This window comes from Parambassis ranga, chromosome 22, assembly GCF_900634625.1.
Source record: "Parambassis ranga chromosome 22, fParRan2.1, whole genome shotgun sequence".
In the NCBI taxonomy this organism is placed as follows: domain Eukaryota; kingdom Metazoa; phylum Chordata; class Actinopteri; family Ambassidae; genus Parambassis; species Parambassis ranga.
This window is the reverse complement of record NC_041042.1, coordinates 10750896-10773824: the sequence shown is the minus strand read 5'-3', so window position 1 is coordinate 10773824 and position 22929 is coordinate 10750896. Positions and strand designations below refer to the sequence as shown.

The 22929-nt window shown below is 39.8% G+C and overlaps 1 protein-coding gene across 1 annotated transcript; it reads right to left on the bottom strand.

Annotated features, from left to right (window-relative positions):
* Window positions 1-1542: 1542 nt before the first annotated feature.
* On the bottom strand, window positions 1543-11037 carry c9orf72 (C9orf72-SMCR8 complex subunit). The gene is made up of 10 exons (XM_028394931.1): window positions 10872-11037; window positions 9571-10081; window positions 8832-8927; window positions 8240-8304; window positions 7680-7752; window positions 6971-7087; window positions 5959-6194; window positions 5801-5858; window positions 5142-5251; window positions 1543-2686 (listed from the first exon to the last, which is right to left on the bottom strand). The coding sequence occupies exons 2-10, from the start codon at window positions 10015-10017 to the stop codon at window positions 2500-2502; spliced, it is 1389 nt and encodes a 462-aa protein (XP_028250732.1). The 5' UTR covers window positions 10018-10081; window positions 10872-11037; the 3' UTR covers window positions 1543-2499.
* Window positions 11038-22929: the final 11892 nt, after the last annotated feature.

Genomic DNA, 22929 nt, shown 5'->3' with positions numbered 1-22929 from the left:
GGTGTACTCACTACAGACATATTATTAGTAATGAACAGCTCCTTCACATTTGCTTCATTCCCCTCTTGTTTTAAATATGCAGAAGTTCAAGGCCCTCCAGAGGGCATGCAATTATCATTTTCTTGCTTGAGACAATCACAGGCAGGCTATGATCTTCAAGCTGCTTTTTTTCATAAAGTGGAGTTTTCAGAAATTATGTCATTTCCAGATAAGAGAAACTGCAGTTTTACTGTAAACACTTCCAAAGGATGACTCCCACATTTTAAATCACTGACCTTCTCACGGACCACTGTGCATATTATTCAGCTACAAGGTCTTGAAACACACACATACAGACTCCTCATGGCCCTAAAAATTGACTGATCACATATGCAGAGTATTCTCAGGATTGATTTGGGTCTGGTTCTGCTTTTATTGCATACTGATCATTTCCAATCTCACTCTCAATGGGACACACACAATCCTGCAAGATTTTATAGGAGGACTTTTACCCACTGTACTGCCAGAAAGCAATACTGAATATCTAACAACTTTCAGGAACAAGTACACTCATTTTTATCAAGACCTGTCTTGGGAGCAGAAGAAATTATCAGTAACATATACATGCTGAAAATGAAAGTGCTGATGTGGTATTCATGACAATGCACCAAAGTATCATGATGCACAGATGATCCAAATTAATCCAATGTATCCTGTTTGTGCTTAGGATGTGTTGACAAAATTTCATGCTCCAATAGTTGCTTCAAAACCATGAATGCAAACGTTCTAAAGCCTCCAGAAGAAAAAGTCAATAATGGCTCTGTAATGTCACTGGAATTCACCCCCAGGGCCCCACCAATGTTTGCACAAGAATTCATGGTAATCTGTCTGAAAGCTGCTCAGATATTTTAGACCAAAGTGGCTGGAGTGTGCTCTAAGAATAGAGTATCTTCATTATGATGAGACACTATACCACTGAGAGTCATCATCAGTGAACACAACACACAACAAAAATTCACTTATAGCAAGTGCACTGTATGAACCTTGGTGATCCCATCTCCTTCAGGTGACACATTGATGAATCCTTTGTACTAATTATGCTTTAAATATTCATGCAATAGTAATGATGATATAATCACATCGCTTCATTTTAGATAAAACTTACTTTTGCAGTGATCCTTTTAACTATTTAAGAAGCAAACATGTGTGGCTCTACCATGATGGGTAAAGAGTTTAAAAAATATATATCAATCATTCATTGCATATTTTATATACATATCTCATACTGAACATGGTCTTTGGGTGTCTACACAATTCCATGAAAGCATCTCAGCTGTTTAACCTTGCATGTGACAGAGCTTACCTTGATATCTGGTGGTGACCAGCCCTTTCTTATCAGGACCCTTCAGCTTCCCAAGCTCAAGTCGAAGAGCTCAGGCAAGCAGACATTTACATTTATCAACAGCTTCCCTCTTTATTCTTATGCAGATTACTTTAATTCACTGGTGTCACTTTTATTAAGTCTAAAAGAGTTGAAGAGAGATTCTGCAATCCAGTGTTTATTGTTCATTGGCCCATGTGCACAATTTGATATACAATCAAACAAAAATTAAATGGAGCAAAGAGCATTAATGTAGAAAATCTGCAATAATATTGTTGTGGCAAATCGAGTAGGCTGTATAATAAAATTATGATACCGCAAAACACTATAAATTTGACATGTTCGCCAAAACAATTATCAATTATCAGTTTTCGAAGCAATACTGAAATTACACAAACAACTTTAAGAGCACAGCGAATATGTTTGTAGTGATGCTGAATAATCCATCCAGCAACAAACTGCATTGCTGCTGCTATGGGAGGAAAAAAATCCATTTAGCGCTTAAGTGAATAAATGGCACTCACTGTCGAATTCATACACAGATCTGCTTTGTCAGGAGGGACTGTGAACGATTTCATTTACAGTGCTTTTGTTTTCTTTTTAATGAAATCCCATTGTTGTGTGAATACTTTTGTATAACGTGCCTGGAGGTGCACAGTTCACACTCAGACCTCTTAACAAAGTTCACAAGGTTTAAAGGCCAGCTGAGGTTGTTGTACAACACAGGCAGTGGAAAAAAACTAATAACTCATGTTTTAATAAATATCTTTTAAATTAAAGAGAGAATGCCCCAGTGGGTGCCGCAGCCAATTCTAACGCATAAATTACAAGAGACCCTCTATTAACAGAAGGCATTGAATACATGAATAATTTATCCCACTGAGAATATGTCTTCCAAAAAAGCATTACACTCACATTATGCTTACAGTTGATCAAGGCAATATATCAGAATGCTCATTCTAATGGCTCATAACAGCAGTAACAGACGTCTCTTGTATTGATCAAGACAAAAAATGAAGGCAAAGTAAAAACAAAGAGTCAGGCTGACAGAAGCCTTGTATCAAAATGCATGCCTTCATGTGACAGTAAGACAACACAACAAAGCATGGTTTACATAAAGTGCTGTAGAGCAACAAAAGTCAGAAGCTCATGAGTACGTCTCTCTCCTGCATGCTGGTGTAGAATGGCTTTCCAAACACGAAGGAGTGCAGTCCGGCCCTCAGCTTCTCAGCAAAGGCCATCACGATGTTCAGGTCTCCTTCTGCTTTTAGATCCAGGTCTGTCTTCAAGTTGCGCAACGATCGAAAAGGCTTCTTCCCTTTTTGCCTGCAGAGAAAGAAATACGGAGACACTGTACTAAAAGCGCAACTGTTAACTTATAAAACCCGGGGTCAGAGGCCTTTCATTAGCATCTAGTCGGGTTGCAGCTGTGCACAGGAAAGCCATGCCATGATGAATTATGTATGCTGCTACGAGATGGCAACTGAGCATAAACAATCCTGGCGAGGCACCTGTAAAATAGTATGCCCTTAGACCTCAGGTTGTTGGCAGCACCATAAAAAAGGCTGTTTTTATGCTTCCACACCTGCGCACAAATAATGGTTTTGCTTGTGTAGTTAGTGTTGTCTCTGGAGTGAGATATGTTCAGACATTTATTATGCATCGGAACAAATGGATTTCCAAATTCATGTGTAACGATTTTGGGTATTTTAGCCAGGAGAGAAAAGAGTAAAAAAAAAAAAATCAAAGTAATGACTTGTAGAAGCTACAAAGGGGTGGGAAGGTCAGTCCACTGTTGTGGCGCCCAGAAGGAGATGAGTCAAACCCAGATGGAGCGATGACCTGGACGCCACAGGGAGGGTGGCATGAAAATATTCAGAGAGGTTGAAGACATGGTGGACCGCAGAGTCTCAGATGAATTGAGGGGGCTTAAGAAGCTGCTTCTGGAGATAAGCCAGGAAGTGGTTACTGTAACCCTGGCAGGAGTGGAGCGTGACAAGAGATAATGTGACTTTTTTTTTTTTCTCCACAAAAGGAACTGAAGTGTAAGACTCCAGTGCCAGTGCTCTAAATTAAAAGGCACATTAATGCAAAGTCTGGTGTGAGGCCATCATAAGCCACCAGGTCACCTTGCAACCTGGCATTCTGTGTCTCATTTCTCTGCCCAAGGGGGGGAAGACAGAGAAATGAGAATCTCTTGTCAGTGATCAAATGGCAACCATAAAAACATCATTTAGTGTTTTGATGATGATGATGTAAAACGTCACAGTCCTAGCGCCTCTCAGAACAGGCTCTGTGGTCACCAGGAATGCCAAAACATGTGCTGTGCATAATTTTCTTGCTCAAGACATTTTTCTTTTGCTATGCAGATGGGGTAGCTATCCTTCTTGGATGATGCAGAGGATTAATCACTCGCTGTGCTGTTAACAACACGCTTCTTCTCCACAGGTTCTTGTGAGGTGAAATTTATATTGCTGATATTTCTGTTACATATTTTTTTTCATGAAAGATTAATCATCATGACGTTCAATGCGCTGCTCTGCCCATCTTCAGCAGTAGATCCCTAACACAAATATGTATTCTAATGTATTTTTATTTTCATTTTTTTTATGTTTTCTCCACCTCTTAATCATGTAGTAGAATTGTATTTAAAGGCGTTACTATTCATATCTTAAGGAGTGTGAAGTGTTCCACACAGCAAGAGCTTTTCACTATATATGTCATTTATTTTTTGCCTTTTACTTCACAGTTTTCTATACTCTGAGATTTTTTTTTACAGTCAAACTGTTAAACTGTAAATCCGTTTGCAGAGGCGAAACTCAATGACAGATCTTTTTGCATAAAATGAGGAACTTCGAATTCATTTGTGTGGAAATAGAAAGGGCAGAAAACACAATGTGAAAACAGGACACCGAGTTTGTATTACATAAACACGCTGTACTTGCTATTGAATGTGTCACATCTGTATATGTACAATCTTAAAATGCGATCATCCGGTACGGTGTTTGTTTACGTATTCACTGAAAACTATGTGTTTGCACTTGAGCAACAAGAACGTCTGAACACAGACCTGTAGAATTGTGGAGAAGGGCAGCACATTCATACTTGTCTGCCTGTTCAGACCGGTGTGAAGGATGATTCATCTGTTCACAGAAGTTGTTTTTTTTTCATAGCTCATCACTGCCCTTTATTTTCTGCATGGTCCCCTGATCTGAGATTCCACTCTGCATGTTTCTGGACATTCTGCTCTTCATCTTCAGCATATACATGCAGTCAGTTGAATCTGAGATGTCTATATCACAATGGGACCTCACCATACATATTCTCTTCTCTAACCCCAACTCTCCATCTACCTCATGGTGTTTCAGCAGGCTTAACAGATGTTTTTTTCAACTGGAGTTAATGTCATCAGGTTTCAACCAGCCCCCCGTTTGGTAATTTGTCCCTCAGAGTCTGCTGTACCCTCTTCCCCTGCACAGCAAAACCCTGGGGACAACATTAAGAAATGCAGAAAACATTGACATGACTATTTTGACTACAGTGACAGCCCTACAGGCTGTGTGTCCTATGGGGTGGCCTGTGATGAAGATGCGATTAAATCAAGGTTACAGTGCAAAGTCAAAGCAGAAACAATGGCAGAGAACCAGTAAATCAGCAGCTCTGCTGAATCTTCTTAATTCTGCCTGCAGTGTGTGTCTGTGTGTTAAGTGTCCTGGTCTACTGACACATGTTAATCCCTTTGTGTTTTTTGGTTTAAAGTCATATTAGTGACAGCTCTTACGTTTCGTCCTCAATGTACTTGAGCAGCGTGAGGGCCTTCCTGTGGAGCAGCAGCAGGAACTGGGCCAGATAGGTGCTCCGCAGGGACAGGCTCGGCTTCAGCATGAACACCTGGGTACGACACAGGATGTCAATTAGTAGTCTGGACTGTGGGTCTGCTGGGTGAGAATAATACACCCCCACACTTCTCCTTACTGCTAACCTTGAGAAAGAAACATACTGTTGCTGTGAGGAAAACTTGTAACTGCAACTCTAGGGGCGACTCTCATAGAAACAAATGGTGGGTTGTGACCCTTGGGAATAAATTCTACTGTGTGGTTGTGCATGAGCTCTAGAGATTACATCGGTCACATGGGAGCAGATATTTGAAATATTTGCTGTGTACCCAGATTTAAATCTGAGGCTGTGCATTGAAGCAAGGCATCTTAACTCAAAATAACTGTAAAAGTAATGCTTTTATCTTTACAATACTGCAGTGAAAAAAAGGTTTAGGTTTTCCATTAGTGGTTAAACACTAACCAATTAACATGCTGCAGCTTAGACCTTATTTAAAAAGAATTAAATAAAACATTCCAAACTGAATACACCTCCATCTGATGTATTAATGCACTTTTATGGAGACAATAAATACACTAATACAATAAGCTGCCATTCTCTTACCTCATCTATGAATGACTTGACCAAAGTGTCTTTATGCATGACATCTTGGAATATGTTCCTAAGAAAAAAAAGAAATGAAAAATGCCACACCAATTATGATGTTACCATCACCTTTCCAGTCACAGAGGAAAAACACAGCGGTTGCATGTGTGGCTTACAGGTCAGGTGTAAAGGTTTCATCAGTGTGAATGACTGTGTCTGGAGGGATGTCTTCCTCGCTGTCCGTCTTCCAGAGAGTGCTTAGTTCAGACCGCATGTAGCGCCGCTGGTTGTATGTGTGCTCGTGGCACGGTGGCATCTGCTTAACGGTGTTGATGTCGACATCAATGTGCGTAGTTGGGTAGGGCGAGTAGAGCACTTGGCGGAAGGGTAGGACAAAGCTGCCTGTGGAGTCCTGAGAAACAGAACATAACAAGGGCTTGATATGATTTACGTGTACTTACGTCGTGACTGTAAGATGTTCCTGGAGGGCATAAACTATTATTAGTTTTTTTTGTTATTATTTAGTAGAAGTTGAACTTTTGAAGTACACTGTATGTCATTAAAATGCACACATAGGCAGCATAAAAGCATCCCTGTGTGCGATGCTTTTATGGTTCCCATTTCTCTTTTCTTTCTTGTTTCTCCCCGTGTCTGTTTCTTAGTTCCCACCACTGTTTGATGCTGAAATCTATAAGTGGTTCCTCTATGAGCTCCACAACACAGCCAACATGTAGCAGACTGACTTAATGACCAAACTAATGAGCACTACAAAGTTTTCTGCTGATATGTTACTCTAGTCTAGTTGACTTAAAAATTATCTGCACCAATAACATGGTGCTCTAGCTCGCCAGATCAACGTTAAACAATCTTAAATGGGTGCACTGAAGCTACGTCTGTCTTATGGTGTACAGCCATTGCAGCTTGATTTCTTTAAGTGGGTTTTCTGAACATGTCATATAAAATTAATGATTTCTAATAGGTTTTATGAAAAGCATTGATGTCTAAAGGTCTTGGCTCATTTCAGTTTGTCCAAATGAGCAGTTGTTACAGTTTATACAAAAACACCTTTTGCAACAATTTCTTGGTCTGAAAAGGAAATCAGGTCAGAACAACATCAAACAAGCAGACTCAACACAACAAAAACTACATTGAAACACAGTGTGCTGCTGTATAATGAGAAACAGCTACCTTGAGCAGACCCTGAACAAACAGGCCAGTGTCATATTTAAAGGAAGAGTCAGCCCTGCAGAGGCGAGAGCACTTCCTCTCAGCTGGAGTGAGGAAGAGGCAGAGAGTCCGCACAATCTAAGAAAAGACAGATCTGTGAATCAGTAGTGACCATTTGACCAAACACTTCCAAAATGTTTAATGTCTGGTGACAGTACCTTGCCCTTTTTGTTACTAAGTGAATTTTGCTGGTTAGCATTTATGGGTACTGTCTATACTAAATGTAGTGAAGAAGCTGTATTGGAGCACTAAAGAAGCCATGTATTGGTTAAAGCCCTTAATCTGACATTACGCTAGAGGCTAGTTGTTAGATACAAAAAAAACTCTTCTTTAATTGGAGCTCAATTCAGGCCTCGAGCCAATAAAACTACAAATTTATGCGCTGTATGCTTTTGATATTCACTGGGAAAAACTGCAGCTGCTTCACACTGCAGATGTCCCTACATTCTCTTCTTCTAAATCATGAGTCTGGTAGCTTATATCTTCTCTTGGAAAGAGTTGCAGTTCAAATAAGTGTGCTGCAGAAATCTGACTGACATTCAGAATACTGATGAAGTACTAAAAAATGCAAGTGGAGCCAATTAAAACACAACAACGCAACACGGTTCAAAACATAATGTAGATGCATCACAAATGTGTCTGTGTGCAGCCACTAACACAGTGAATTTACCTTATTTACTTTCTCTGGGTTGCTTCCAACCACTATTGAACAGCCGCACGTCTGCAGATGAGAGCTGATGGCCCTGAACCGCAGAGACAAAGACATGGAAATTAGAGCAAATTAGCTTCATTAGCTTCACTCTAATTATTAATGACAGCTTTTAGGGATAACAAATTCTTAAGGTTTTACAGTAGAATAAGCCCCTGAAAAGTTACATTAGTGAGCCCTAAATTTGAAAGTTCAAGTTCAAACTTGATTGATTGTAAACAAAAAAAACAAACTCCTGAATCACATCACTACATTATCTCAAATAAAGCATAACTCCAGTGTTCAGATGCTTTGTCATCCTTACAGGATGCTGAGCTAATCTTGTTCAGCTCAGCAATGAAGAGCTTAACTAGACTGGCCTTCGCAGACTCTCAACACTAAACAGCGATTTAGCTTTCGTCCTTTCTCTGGAGATAACTTCCACTAAGTGGAGAGTCATTACTCATCATTGGAAGGTTGATGGGTGTTAAATGGGCATTGTTCATCATCTGTCTCCATTTTCGTGCTACCGGATTGCTTACTTGTGGAGGAAATCCTCGTGGCAGCTGTCCCCGATGTCATCATCATTTAGCACCGTGTCTTTTATCTGCTCCACAGGAGTGAGACAAAAAGAGTAATTTTTTTAAAATTGGTTTACAACAAAGGTAAAAGTGCTGAAAGGTACATTTGCAAGGAACTGTGAGAATACATAAAAAGGACAATGAAAGATTGTGCAGTGCTTTGTGCTTTTGCATTTGCATACTAGAAGGGAACAATGTGTTGAATCACACTAGGTGGTAATCTAAGCAAAGACAGAACATTGTTCATTTCTTCTTGGAAATAAAAGCCATCTGAAAACTTCACATGCAGCTACAATGTAAAATGCTACACGGCTCCTTTCAGTCGGTGCCACAGTGATATCTGAATGTTACATTTATTATTCAACGCTTCATTTTGACATTTCAATGCTAGACTTTTTAAGGCAATTCATGCAAAATGAATGACAATGTTTCATATGTGCCTGCGTTCACTAAAAGTTAACTGATGTTTCTCTTTGCCCCTTTGAAACCAATCTCTAGCCTTTGTTGACATTTGAAGCAATAATGATCTTTTTTGTGCAGCAGTGTTACTTACATCTATATCTTCAGGCAGACTGTGTGTCTTCATAGAGGCCAACAGCTCCATAATAGGAACAATCTCCAGGCTCAGCACCGATATGATATTGTAGCCCTGAAGTTAAATGAAAGATTATACAATACATGTAAACACAATTTTACATTTTAATAATACACATGCTCAGACCAGTGATGTTAATTTGACGCTAAGATTTCAGAATTTTCTGAACACAATCTAAAACCTATGCAGGTAAATATACAAGGTTATAATTCTGACCAGACATTCAATACCACCATGACAGTTTCAGCATTTAGTCAGAGCCATTAAAGCATTGAGGATTATTACTAATCTTAAAGGACAGTAAGGACAGTTTTTTGCAGCTATATGAGTGTCAGCAAGAGGATTCAAGCATCACTAATAATAAACAAGAATGTGTTAAATGTGCAGAATATAAGGGACTGGTAAAAGGCCTTTTGAGCAGACACCTTTACAGTTGCATCTGCAACGATAATGTGTTTTATAGCTGTTTTTTAGTGTTTTGTTATTCTGTCCATTCCCAGCAATACCTGCAAATTTAGTCTTTAGAGCTAATAAGACAGCAACTGCATTACTCTGCCAATCCCAAATGGACAAAACAGTGTGATAACTTATTTATACTGCTTTAAAATTCAGGTACTAAAGCTAAATCAAGTTGCAGGGTTTATGAGATAAAGGGTAATAATTTGCCTAGTTCTGGACAGCAGGAATGTTACAATACCTTCTGCATCCAAATGCGTCCCTTGCGGATAACATGCTTTAGCCTCTCCACGCAGATGGTGTGAAGGGGCAGGTAGAAGGCCAGTTCTGTCTGAGGCAGAATAATGGACAAGGCACACGTGTTCTTGTCACCCTTCAGCTCGCCATCAAAGATGAGAGACACGATGATAACACCCTTTTCTGCCAGCACGAAGAACTTCACGTCCACGGCGCCACACTCTGCACTTCGCAGAATCTCCCCATTAAGTGTATGATTTGCTAAGAATGTGACCTCTCCATCGCTGAGAAACATTGACTGGTCACCCTTTGGTACCCAGATGTGACGTACCCGCGGGCCCAGGATGTTGTCCCAGTAGGCAAAGGTGGCAGCCAGCAGTGGGCATTCTCCTTCTACTGTTACCTCAGACTTTGCCACAGCAGGTGACTGGGGTGGACAACCAGATGACATTTGACAGATGTGGAAAAGACTTTCCAAGAGTTAACTGTTGCTGTAGACGCAGGATATTGCAGACCTACGATACAAACACAGACAATAAAAAGGGTGGTTATGGTTTTCAACTTAAGAATGACCTCTTAACAGTCTAATCTCTCCAGCCCTTAACCAAATTATACATAAAATCTAATAAATCTAAATAAATCTAATAAACCCTGGGATTAATAAAGTATTTCTGATTTTGATTTTATTTGTAAATCACTTTATATTGGGATGTTGTTTAAGTCAGGTGACACTTCACAGACACTTCTCTATCTCTGACAAATATCGAGTTACAGTTTCAGTAGGAGGAAGGTTTCATCAAACGTATTAAAAAAGACAGATGTATCTGCAATACACACACTTCCACTTATAGCCTGCTATAGTGGATTAGTTTGTTGCAGGTCAAACGTATCAGACATAGCTTAACATATAGCACTAAAAGAGTTTTAACTTCACTTTCATAGATCATATTTATGCCGAATTTACCAGCAACTCCTGTTTATGATGCCAGTTGAATGTTGTGTTGCCAAGTGGCTAAAGTTGTCCGCTGCAAACCGCAAGATTTTTTATAAGGGAATTTGGTGTAACGTTGCAACATTAACAACATCTACACGTAAACAAGACAAACAAGTAAAACACATAACCTCGGATTCACGTATCGTAAACTTTGACTAATTTTGCGCGGTAGATTACGTGACTGTTTTAATCATAGTAAAGACTAACAAACAACAACACCATTTTTGTTTAATCAGTCACATGCTAACTGAAGCTAGCCCGCTAATTCGCATTAGCCAAATTTACACTGGAATTACATCGTTACGACTTACTTGTTCGGGTTTTCTGGTGCTAAATCGCCTCTCCGTTTGTAGAGGAAAGGGGTTCAATGTTACTGAGACGTCGCCAGGGCATATTTGTCCTCCAAAGCATGCAATTTAACAGTGAGATGCCAGCTACAGTTTTGTTATGATCATTTCACACTTCCTAGTACGTCACACACACGTCAATCACTGATGGAGTTAAATAGCGGCCTCTAGCGACCAAGGCGAGGATGTGCAGAGAGTCAATGATGTCATTTTTATTCTAAACGGCCACCTGCAGAAAATTAGTTATTTAAATTCATTTACATGAAGCCTGGTCATACAAATGGCTGTATCTGCAGGCGTCACACATTGTGTTTGCCTTCTAATTTTCATCTTCTGATGGTTATGTGACTCTAAATTAATGGCACATCATTTCAGTGCTTTTTCTGAGCTCCCCTTCAATTATAGTGCTGCAAATTGTACTATATCTCCCAAGAGTGCCTGAATCCAGACCTTCAGCAGGGGAGCGTCCACTGCGTCAAGAGATGTTAATATGACAGTGTTATCTATTTTGCCAGAGGATATATCTGATATTTTTAAATTTTAAACACCCCTGTTCCTCTGTCACATTAAGAACAGACTCAGCCTGTGCAAGGAAAAAAATAATAGGAAATTTCCCTCAGTCCCACATCCACAGACAAGGCAGACTGTAAAGTATGAAATCCAGCCAGCTTTGAATGTGGTTAGGACAGCACATACCTTTGCACCTCCTCCCTGTGCCTTAATCTACACACTGTATACACACACACTAATTCACATATTATTCCTAATGGTCTCAGCAAGACACTAATGGGAAGGCTGATGCTGCTGCCTCTAAAGGGCTCATCAGCAATTCAGGCTCTGAATTGCTCCTGCAAACAGTCAGCTTTAATTATGTAACTCATTTTAACTCATGTGTCCCTCCGTCTTTATCACATTTTATCCTAATAATAGCTTCCATACATTGGACCACAGGTGCTGTCCATTCTCCTCCTCCCTCACTCTTTGTCTGCTATATTTTCCTGAGCCTCTTGTGGCTCATTTTAATACAGGGCTGCAAATCTCACTGAATAAACCAGTAATGGACAAGCTACAAACACCAAGCAGGCTGTCCCTGTTTGCAAGCCTAATCCTTCCATGAACCTCTTCTACTGTATCCTCTCATAGCTCCCTGTAGTAAAACTGTTTGATGAGTTTTGGCCCACAATAGATCAATAAAACAGGAGATCATTGTCTGCCTACCAACATTAGCTTCTCTTATTGCCCCAATTTGTCTATTGATCTATTTTGATCTGCCCAAAGCCAAACTACCATCACTTGGGGGAAATAGTTTGACTTTTTGAGAAACGTAAGTGCATGGGGACAAGAAGATTAAAGGAAGTCTAATTTCTAAGTTTAACTTGCACTAGACAAATAAGGAAACTTATGTTTTTAACTGTAGTTTATAGACTAAACTCCTGAGGCCAGTCAGCATTAGTGTTAGTGCCAGCCCTACTCTCTATGATTATATGTCTACAAACCATGACAACAAGCCAAAGTGTAAATGAAAAGTACCTTTTTTACTACAGATCTGAGCAGGCTCAGACAATGTGTGGACAGAGCAGCCAGTGAGTCAGTTAAAAAGATAAAAGGAGTTGGCTTCTGCTGAAGTTTTCAAGGTCACTGACCATCAACAGCTACTCCACAGTGCGTACCCCCTGGCCACCGATACTCTGTATATCGTTTTTACTACAAAACAGACAGCTTCTCATTTTAAAACCTATTTAATATTAATGCAACATGCTTTTTTTCTCTATACATTAAATCAAGTATTAATATTTCTTCTGCTCTTATAGGAGGTCAAAAGCTGTCTTCATTTGAAACTATAATCAACCCCAATTAAAAGGGTTTGAATGTAGTGCACCTCAGTACCTTGCTTTACATAAGCATGCCTCAGGATTATTCCCCCTCATGTCTTAATTCTTTTCATCTTCCAAAGCATTTTTTTTAGATTTCTACATCATGCATTCACATTTTTCTGTTCCTTACAATTCTGTTAGTATACTGATGGCAAAAAAATACATTAAATAAAATTAGATTTACCTTTTTAGGTACTCTGTGGCCTGCGACCACACAATGATGCAATCAGACCCTCTAACTACCCACAGTCAAAACAGGCCAGACCAATAACCGACTTAGTGGCAATGTTAGCACACTCTAATGGCATTACGTCATCCTCGCAGGGTTCCTTGCACCAAAACAAAGCCTTGGACAATCACGTTTGTCGACCACAATATATATCCATGCCTTTAGTGAAGGCTGTACTTTCCAGCTGCTTCACTTTCAGCCTTAAATTCACATGTTTCCACTTTGTCTGTGGAAATCTGCATCACGCCACCTTCCTCATCTTTTCAGCCTTTCTAATTCTGTTAGAAAAGCGCCTCGTGTCAATGTAGACTCTGCTCTGTTCGACAGTAGAAAGGCTTTATTTTAACTTTGCATGTCACCGCTGTCATTCCAGCTCCTAATTCAAGTTGGTGAGGAGACTTTTTGTGCACTGTTGTCTTCAGCTGTCATTCTATCTGTATGTGCACTAATGAGTGGGAGGCAAATGTTTTTTCTTTTAACATTCACAGCCCACTCTAATGAGCGTGGAAAAATTATTAGTCAATTATCGAAACTTAAATCTTAAATCTTGCTCTAGCCTCCTTAAAACTATAATTAGCTTGAAGTACAATGACTGTATTCTGCTTATATTCATAATAAATTCATATTTTCTTATATGATGCCCTACTCACTATGTTGTACTCACTATAAACATGCAGAGTGCATCATCTGGTCTACATTTCACTTTGGTGTCCAGGTGCATGGTCAGTCCAGATTGAAATATCTCAACATACCACCAATAGATTGGTACAAAATTTGGAACAGGAGAAAACTTAATGTTTTTCACTGTCCTGATTTTTTCTCTATCACCAAATTAAGGTTCCCGTCTGTGAAATCTGGTACATAATTTCTCATTAACTTAACTGCAAATACAGTATTTTTTACATAGAGATGGCCATCTGGAATGAAGACTCTAATGATCAAGTAATCTGCAATCTGTGCACAAATTTGTAGTGATAACTCTTCCAGTCTTTTTGGATCATAAATACAGACTAGTGCCACCTGCTGTTTTGTACTTGTAGTTCTTCACAAGTGCTGTTTAATAGAGCAGAGAAATTTTAATATAGTATAGTCTTTATCCGAAGAAACCCTAACTACTTTAATTTGCACAGAATACCAGATTTTTTCCACACAAAAACTACAAGCGTTAATATTAATAGCCCACTTAAGAACTGTCTTTGTTGAGCCATAGTACAAATCACTGTTATGCAATGATGATATGTAGTATGTGCTTTAACCGAGTGACCCTGCAAGCATTTGATTTGCAGAACACACACAGTAAACCAAGTAATGTTGGTGACAACATAAGGGCAAAAGTGAAAGAAATAAGATTAGACTTGGAAAACAATGATTGATACAAAGCAGGAAGTTCAAAGCTCTGCCACGTTTCAAGAACTGGTGGGAGAATGAAACAGTCTAGAACAAGACTGGCAGAGTTAGGAGGTCAAACATTTGGAAGGCTCTGTAAAGAAAACTAGTAAGAGATGTGTCTAAAGAGCCCAGAACAACTGCCAAGACACAAGTGAATGATTTATCCAGGTCTGGAATTGCCCTGTCAAAACTGGAGCGCCTTGGTCACAGAAATGTTGCCTTTTCCTGGGGAAAGAAAGAAAGAACCAAAGATCATGGTTTCTACAGTAAAGCACAGTAGTGGCAGTATAATGCTGTGGGATGCTTCAGTACGTTTGAAGGTGGGGTTCTTGACATGACACTGCCACATGACAACCACCTCCAGGAGAACAAAGTCATCACTGTTGACTGGTCTTCACAAAGCCACAAATGACTATTCGGGGTCTTATAATTTCGATCGGGTTAGTTTTAGTATAACAAGCTATACAAGCTAAAAGTATGCATGTTTCCATTTAAAAATGCTGTGTAAAAAACCTTTGCTCTATGAAACAGAAATATTTGAAAAAGAATGACGTGTTGATAGAGCGCTTTGATGCTGGTTTGGTTCTTTGATATCAGCCTTTAAGTCTTGAAGAATTCATGTGAAATTTCTTTAACTAAACCACAATAGGCACTATTGTGGAAATGTGACATTTCTGTTACAGCTGCCAGTGTAGCAGTTGATTTTCATTATGATTTCAGATTCAAATAAACCTCACCTCATTATTGTCGACTGAGCTTTAAGGTAAGAATGTTAATTTTCTCGCCTTGGTGGAGATAGTCTTCACTTAATAGCATCTCAGTGAATCATTTCAAATGGATCTGTAATGTGTTTGGCACAGTAAATACCTCATGAATTGCTAATACAATTAATTGGGGATTTTAAGTACAAAGAGCTAAATTGGATGACTGAGCAGTGATGTGTTGTAAAAGCTCTGAGGTTATGGAGTCTGTGGCTGCGTCTGTATCTGTGCTTTGCTTCATTAGCGTCACTGTTTTGCTCAGGGAAATGTGATTGAGAGTAGAAACAGCACAGCATCTCTTTTCATCTGACATTAGATGGACAGACGGTATCCTGTTGCCGTCCAGGGCAGCAGCCTGATGCCCGCCGCCAGCATCCATTAGGATTGGTTTAACACCAGCTCTTTCCCCACTAACCTACATGGCCATGAGAAATAGGGCAAAACTGCCCTCAGAGCAGCCTCTAGGGCCTCAATGAATCCCAGCTTCCCTCATTCTGCCACCAAACTTTGCTCTCTTTGTAAAATAACCTCTTATTTTCCTTCACACATCCTGGGTTACAGCTGAAAATATCACACGTTGGCATTGTGGTAAAACCAGACATATTGTGTATCACTTATTATTATATAACATGAATCACTACGAATAATATGAAAAGAATAAAAATGATGCAGATGAGTCATGTAAGCATCACGAAGATCCAATCTTTGTCATGAAGCCTAAACCTGCCAATTACAGTTACTCCTCTTTTTGTTTTTTTAAAGGGCAAAGTATGGACAGGCTACCGGGCCATAATAAGCCCAGTTCCTTTGTATGGTCTCAAAGCAGGCTCCAGGTTTGAAACAAGGCACAACAACAACGATCTGTGTTGCCATTCAAAAGAGGGAACTTCAAAGAACCTCATTTTCTCTTGCCCAGCTGCACTGTGGCTCGCTGCCATGGGCCAATCATTATAATGAGTTAAAAAAAGAAGGACTTTGGAATAGACAGCTAAACAGACTCACAGTACAGCGAGCTACTGTACAGAATGTCCCAGACTGATCATGAGATGTTATGATGATCAAAAACAGGAACATTAATAGGAAGGTTATGTACTCATTTCTCACTAACAAAGCTGGTAGCTTATACACAGTGTAATACAAAATGTGTACTATTTGAAGTCTCATTGTAATTGGTATAAAGATGAATAAAGTCTTTTTTTTTTACAAAACAGTAAATCTTATTGAGTCTAACCATCATATTCCATTCTAAGCATGGGAAGTTATTACAAAAAAGTTCCCATGATCTTGTTGAACAATCAATATGTAACAAGATGTGTCGCATATATTTATATATATATACACCACCAGCTGTCCTTTAGTAGTACACTGACAGCTTACAGTGACCCATAATCTTTCGTTTTCTGTTTAATGTACTAATAAATATTGCATTAAATTAATAATGAAACCCTTAAATTTATTTTTTCCTCACATCTGTCTGAACTTAGAAAACTTTGGACAGAATCAATACAGAGTACCTGAGGCATTAGCAAAGATTTCAAGGTGCCAACACTACAGAAGTCTTCAGCAGATAAGGATCAATAGTCTCTCCTCTAAATGGAGACTTCCAGAATGAATTAAAAGGCGAAGGCCATCCCAGCCAATCTGAAAAAAAAAAAAAAACCAACAGGTACATTTTAAATGGAACTCCTCGTATACATTGTTTATTTCTGATGTCAAACATACCATTTACCTGATTGCTACGATATATATAATAAACTGGCTCAAAGGGCCTGACCCTGTATCTGTATCTGTGCCTGTATCTTTGGGATTTCATGCATCACACAAGCTTATCTTGATTTATTTGTCATGCTTTGATTTGTTGACTGCTGCTTTCTGGTCACTTTTGCAAATAAGCAATTTGTGTGCTAAGCTGACTATCTGCAGCTAACATTTGCTTACTCTGTTTCACAGGGTGTGACGGTGCATGATGAAAAGGACACGCAGATGACGCATTTTGAAGCTCTCAGTATGAGTCTTAGCACCAACAAAATACATAACAAAACAAAAATTACCACTAATTCTGTGCATCCCAGTAACATGTGCGGCAGTCATATGCCATTTAGTAAACCTTTAAGTGGCACCCAGAGCTCTACTGTGCAACAAAGCACATAAGCTTTCCCAGTACTCTCCATGTTTCTGCTTGGCACACCTGAATCCCTCTTGTAACACACTGCCTCTACAAACAGCCTCCTGTTTTCTGAGGGTGTTGCTTTGTCCCTCGCAGGGTTCCTAGGGTCAAGACCAAAGCTTCCCCAATCCCTTTGAACTTGTTTTCCAATTCCCTCTGTCTGAGTGCCAGGGGCACTCGGTGGGGCTGCTCTGCTCCGGACTAAGACCTGAGCAGTCAGGCACAAAGTTCACACCAATATTCTGCTGTAACCTTTCCCCCACACATCACATTGCATAGTCATGTGGATTTCTACTACCTCGATATCGTCACAATTACATCAATTTTAGATAATTGGACAATTAATTCACATTCAATGCCAGCGTTCAGTGCCAGCATACAAATGAAGGTCCTTATTTGTAGTGAGGTAGACAGTAAAATAGCAGTTTGAGTTAGTGAATAGGCCTGATTAAAATCATGTGCAATTCAATAGTAACCACACCTTCATGAGGTGATTTAATCGTATTTAAAAAGCTTGAAATTAATAGCTTTTGTTGGATTTCTGTGCAGTGCTGATGCCATTCAGTAGATTTGAACTTGTCCAGCATGGCCTCCATACCCCAAGATGAAGCATTTTTTGAGCTGATTCCAATGTACATATTGGAATTAGGCATCATTTTGACATTTTGTGATTGTCAGTGTAACTTATATCACATATTCCTCAAGCTGACTTATTTTTTATGGAAGTGCTCTGGGCTTATAAAGATGATTTATGTGTTAGGATCTTTCTTCAGGGGTTCATTTATGCCCTGTTGCTCTTGTTACCATTGTGCCTGCAGACAGTGTTAAGTGTCAACCTCGGTCTTCTGCAGATTTAAATTCCTCCAGACATCCTTCGTATGCACCGCTAAGACATTAAGGGACTCCCAGTCCTTTCCAAACGCAACGGCAGTCTTTGGAAACAAGCCAAGCGGAGACAGCCGTCTGGGTTTCCCGTGTGCCTTTTATCCTGGATCAAACAATCAAACAGACAACATGAAACATGCATCACCAGTACCCTTTTTTGGGGGGAAAAAGCTGAGCAGACTATAATGATTATTCAGGCTGCTTCTCTCTCCAGACGTGCTTGAAGTGACAGTCCCAGTCACCTGGCAGCACCTGCTGAGACAGGGATGTATATATTTAGGAGCAGGCGATCCTTGTTACCCTGATACACTGCAGCTTTTTAGCTCATCATCTCATTTGGCAAGCAGAAAAATCTTTACGTGGTCATTTCTGGTGTCATATTGTCCATATTTTTCTAGACAGAAGGGAGGAATATTCATCCCTCTACCTCAGTCTGAACTATTATTATCAGTGTGTGTGTGTGTGTGTGTGCTGAGTAGTAATGAGCCAAAAGCTGTTTGCACCACTGGTTTCCTCTACAGTAAGAGCACTGCATATATTTGGTTTTAACTTCAGGTATTTTAGGGTTTTAAGTAAAAACATTAAACTTTCATCAGTGCATATCTCATGGGTTTATCCCTATGCCTTTCATTCTGTTGGTAATTGCATTTACCCCCTCAGGTCTCCCGTCATTCATTCTGTCTAATTAGCTCTCCTGACCCTCTAAGCATGACTTTGACCTCTTCATCCGGTAAAGGCTCTGACTTCTGCCTCATCATTTTGACTGCTGCCTGACATGCACCCAGTGATTCTCTAGGCCTAAACGTGCAAGTAGAAGAAAAAAAAAATATGAGCTGAACTTTCGAGCAATTGTTCTTTGACTAATGAGAAGTCCGCACAGCTTGCATGACATCTTTGCGTAAAGACAAGCGATCGGCGTAAAATTAAGCACAACTGGCCAGCTCTACAGAATGCACCATATTAATTGGTGACTTGCTGTCATGAAAAAGACAACTGTGTCTTGTGAGAGCAAGTTTGAGTTGAACAATGGGCCTATTTAAAGCTGACTGGGAGGCTTGTTGTAAGGAGAATTAATGTTTGAATTAATCAGCACCTAGCTTTGCTTTTCCTCCTCTGTGATTTAGTATCTGCAGGAGGAAACGGGGCAGGGAGTCCTAACTCAGAAATTAATCATTTATAATCATTCATCTCACTTGCTGGCAATCTGCAGTGCAACAGTAAAAAATGAATTAGCATCCACCGATAAGATATTGCGATATGTAAATGACATGTTTTTTGGCCATTTTTAAATCTTTCAAAACAAAGTTATAGCTCTGGGGTTTTACTGCATCGCTGCTGAGTGTAAGGACACTTCGCTGCCTATGGGGCACCTCTAATATGACTGTAATTCTCCGCGGCCTCAGCAGAAATCACGCTGCATGCCTCCAGGCACCCAGCTGTAATTTTTTTTTATACAGATGTACCGTTCTGCAGGGAAGGTGTGTTCATAAGCTCCCCAGCAGCCATCACAACTCAGGGGGAGAAAGTCTGTAAAATGACATCACTTTGAACCCTTTCTACCCTCAGAGCTTTGGACGACGTATCAATTCAGTCCACAACCCCAGAGGGGGTCGACTTCAGATGCAATGCGAGGTGCTTCTTTTCTGTTATTGCTCTCATTTTTCACACTGCACCTCTCACTGACACTTGCCACAAGCTGTGTTTTAATGGGGCAGTTCCACAGAGAGGAGATGAGTGGTGCTCGACTTTGACCAGAGCAGGGTTAAACGGGGGGGAGAGCTGATGGTGAGTTCACATTCACCATCACTGATAATCACAATGAAAAGAACTCCTCTTCAGCATGAAGCATAATTACATTTTCTACAGACAGGAGAAAAGCGGCACTTGTTAAAATGTGCATTTATATTTGACACATTAAATCCCACCCAAGTGGAAGACATTTTGAATAAGAGTCCAAATTTTGGCTTGGTTGAAAATTAAAATTGATGTATTACGGTAAACTAAATGAAACACATACCTGATACAATGAGGCATAAATCATTGCCTAAAAGAGTTATATATGTGACATCAATTTTGAGCCAAAAAGCAGTCAATGTGGATGTAAACATAATTAACAAAATCCGAGCTTTGTTTGAATAAAGCCAAAAAAAGAACCAGCAAAATCCTAACAGAAAACAAAACAAAAAAGTACAAATAAAATACCCAATAATAATTCAAATAACTATACAACACAGTTCATAGAGATGCGGCAGGAAAACAAATAAACTGACAAAGACGCTGGGACTAAACACTCCAGGTGGAAACAGAGAAGGTGGGGCAGCCAATCACAGCAGAGGAACGAAGTGAAACAAAGAAGGGAACTCAAGGAAACCTTATATGCAAAATAAAACAAGAAGTACAAGGAACCACGAAACACAAGGAAACAGACTTTGACACTAAATAGGACATACAAATAAACTAACAAATAAGTGCAGATATTTTGAAATACAAGAAACCAAATCAATAAAAATCATAGATGAGCAAAACAACAACAACAACAAATACAAAACAGGAAAACACATGCATGATAGTGATTTTGTAAACTATCAGTAAGGTCAGTTTTCAAATGTTTCTTAGTTGTATGTGAACTGACAGGTCCATAACAAGGGTGCTTAATCTCATGCAGTCTTTATCAAGAGTGATTAATGCGGTCACTGCATCTGCTGTAATGCTCTGTAAATGCAAAGAAGGCTCCTGTGTTGATGGATGGTCTGAGGGGGAGAATTAGTTCAGCTACGTGGCTACAGAGCAGCAGTTCATATTACATGAGTACAACACCAGCACCATCAAAACCACTAGGCTATAACATTACACTTTTACAGCTCCTCTCAGAGGGCCCTCTGGGGTCGTGCGTGGCACGGAGCGGCCATCTCTGCAGCCCGGCTCGATTAGCGACTGACCTTTCATTATCGTCTGTACATCATCAGCCAGCCCGGGGGCACTGGGAAGAGCCGAAGCACCAAACTCCAATATTTTTTATTGATTTGTGTTACTGTGAAGCATGCATCAAAACAGCTCGCACATCTGCAGGAACCAGACAGTAAGATGTAGCAGTGACAATGATTGCTATCACAACCACATTTTGGGGGAAAAAAGAGACAGCATTTTATCAAGTCTGGAAGCAAGTGAATGAAAATAAGTCATGTATGCAGCGACAGTTTGCGACTGGGGATGAAAATGTCCCCCTGCAGAGGGGCATAAAAAAAAGTTGCTGCTCTTATCTCCATTTCCCCATTGTGGGACAAATAAAGGTTTTCCTAATCTCTACCCATGAGAGAAACCTCTGCAGATAAGAAGTGAAGTCAACGCAGATGTGCTAAAAACCGCAGTGTTACAAATTACAACATGTAGCTTCAAACATGTGTCAATTCCTGATGTGCTGCTTCCAGCCTTCTTATTACCAAGTAACATAACATGAGGTCCATGTTTCAGTCCTTGGAAACAGAACACTTGGAGCCTGGGGACGATAACAAAACAATTTTCCTTGTAAAATATGTTTATTTTTTTAAATGATCTTCATTTAACCCCTGATTCTGTTTTTTTATTGCATAATCTTAACCAATAGCCAAATCCAACCATTAAGTGGCTGTGGTACTGCGACTTTTGCAGCTGAACAGAATTGACACAGATTCCTGCAGTGGCATCCACATGAAGCTTCCATATTAACACCTACAGGTCACATAACAGGACACTTGTCTATCTATATTTAGTCTGCGGGGACAACAACACTAATCTGTTCCACCAGCTTCACCATCATCATCCTGCAAATATTCCCACAGCAGAGTGAGTACATTAAAGGAGTCACACCTTTCTATAAATATATGTCATTATTTGGCATTATTTTGCCCACACTATCATAATATCATCTAATAATGTGCAGCTTGTTCATCACGCCTGAACTCAGCCAGCAGCAGTCAGGTCATCAGCTCTGGTTCACTTTGATTCATGCTCTTTCATGCAGCCGTGAGATGATGACAGATTCTTTATGAACATCTTTTATGATGTGTGAAATTATTCATTTAAGGGCACATGTAAACACCTGAGCTCCAAAAAACACTGCTTAAGTATCTCAGATTCACTTTAAGTGGTGGCATCTTATTTACTGCAGTGAAGGGTAATCCTAGTTTGAATCTTAGGCATAAAACAAGGCTAATAACATGGGGTTTCTCTGACAGATCACTGGAAAAGGTTTACATTCTACTATAAATGCCACTCTGCTAACAACTTGTGAGTTCAGATCATTAAAGACCTCAAATCCTCTGTCGATGACAGAAATTAGGGGGTTCGGTGCATTTTTTTTAGATTGTTTACAGCTCGCTCTCTGTAAAAGGTAAGCTGCTACGGAAATAATAAGGGAGGGGCTTTGATAGTGTCTACATAATGATACAGCAGCCTGAATATTCCCTTTGAGCTTCACTCACTGAGACCTTTTACCATTAGCATGAGAGCATCAAGTGCTGACTGGAAAAAAGGAGCTTTCTCTTGGAGCGCAACGACATATTAGCATTTTCTTTTATCTGGTTGCCAGGTGAGGCGCTAAGAAAGCAGCAGTTAGGAGCTGTTTTTCATTGAGATGTAGCCTTGGATTAACAATTTATTGAAGGCCAAATCTTTAACTTAACTAGAGGTCATGTCATGTGACACATACTGCTTACCAACAGGATGTTTAGGCTACACA

Coding starts and splice junctions, on each gene's coding strand:
- c9orf72 (XM_028394931.1), bottom strand. CDS start 10,017: ATGTCATCTGGTTGTCCACCCCAGTCACCTGCTGTGGCAAAGTCTGAG. Junction 8,928..9,570: donor GACGCATTTGGATGCAGAAG/GTATTGTAACAT, acceptor ATTTAACTTCAG/GGCTACAATATCATATCGGT. Junction 7,088..7,679: donor ACCCAGAGAAAGTAAATAAG/GTAAATTCACTG, acceptor GTCTTTTCTTAG/ATTGTGCGGACTCTCTGCCT.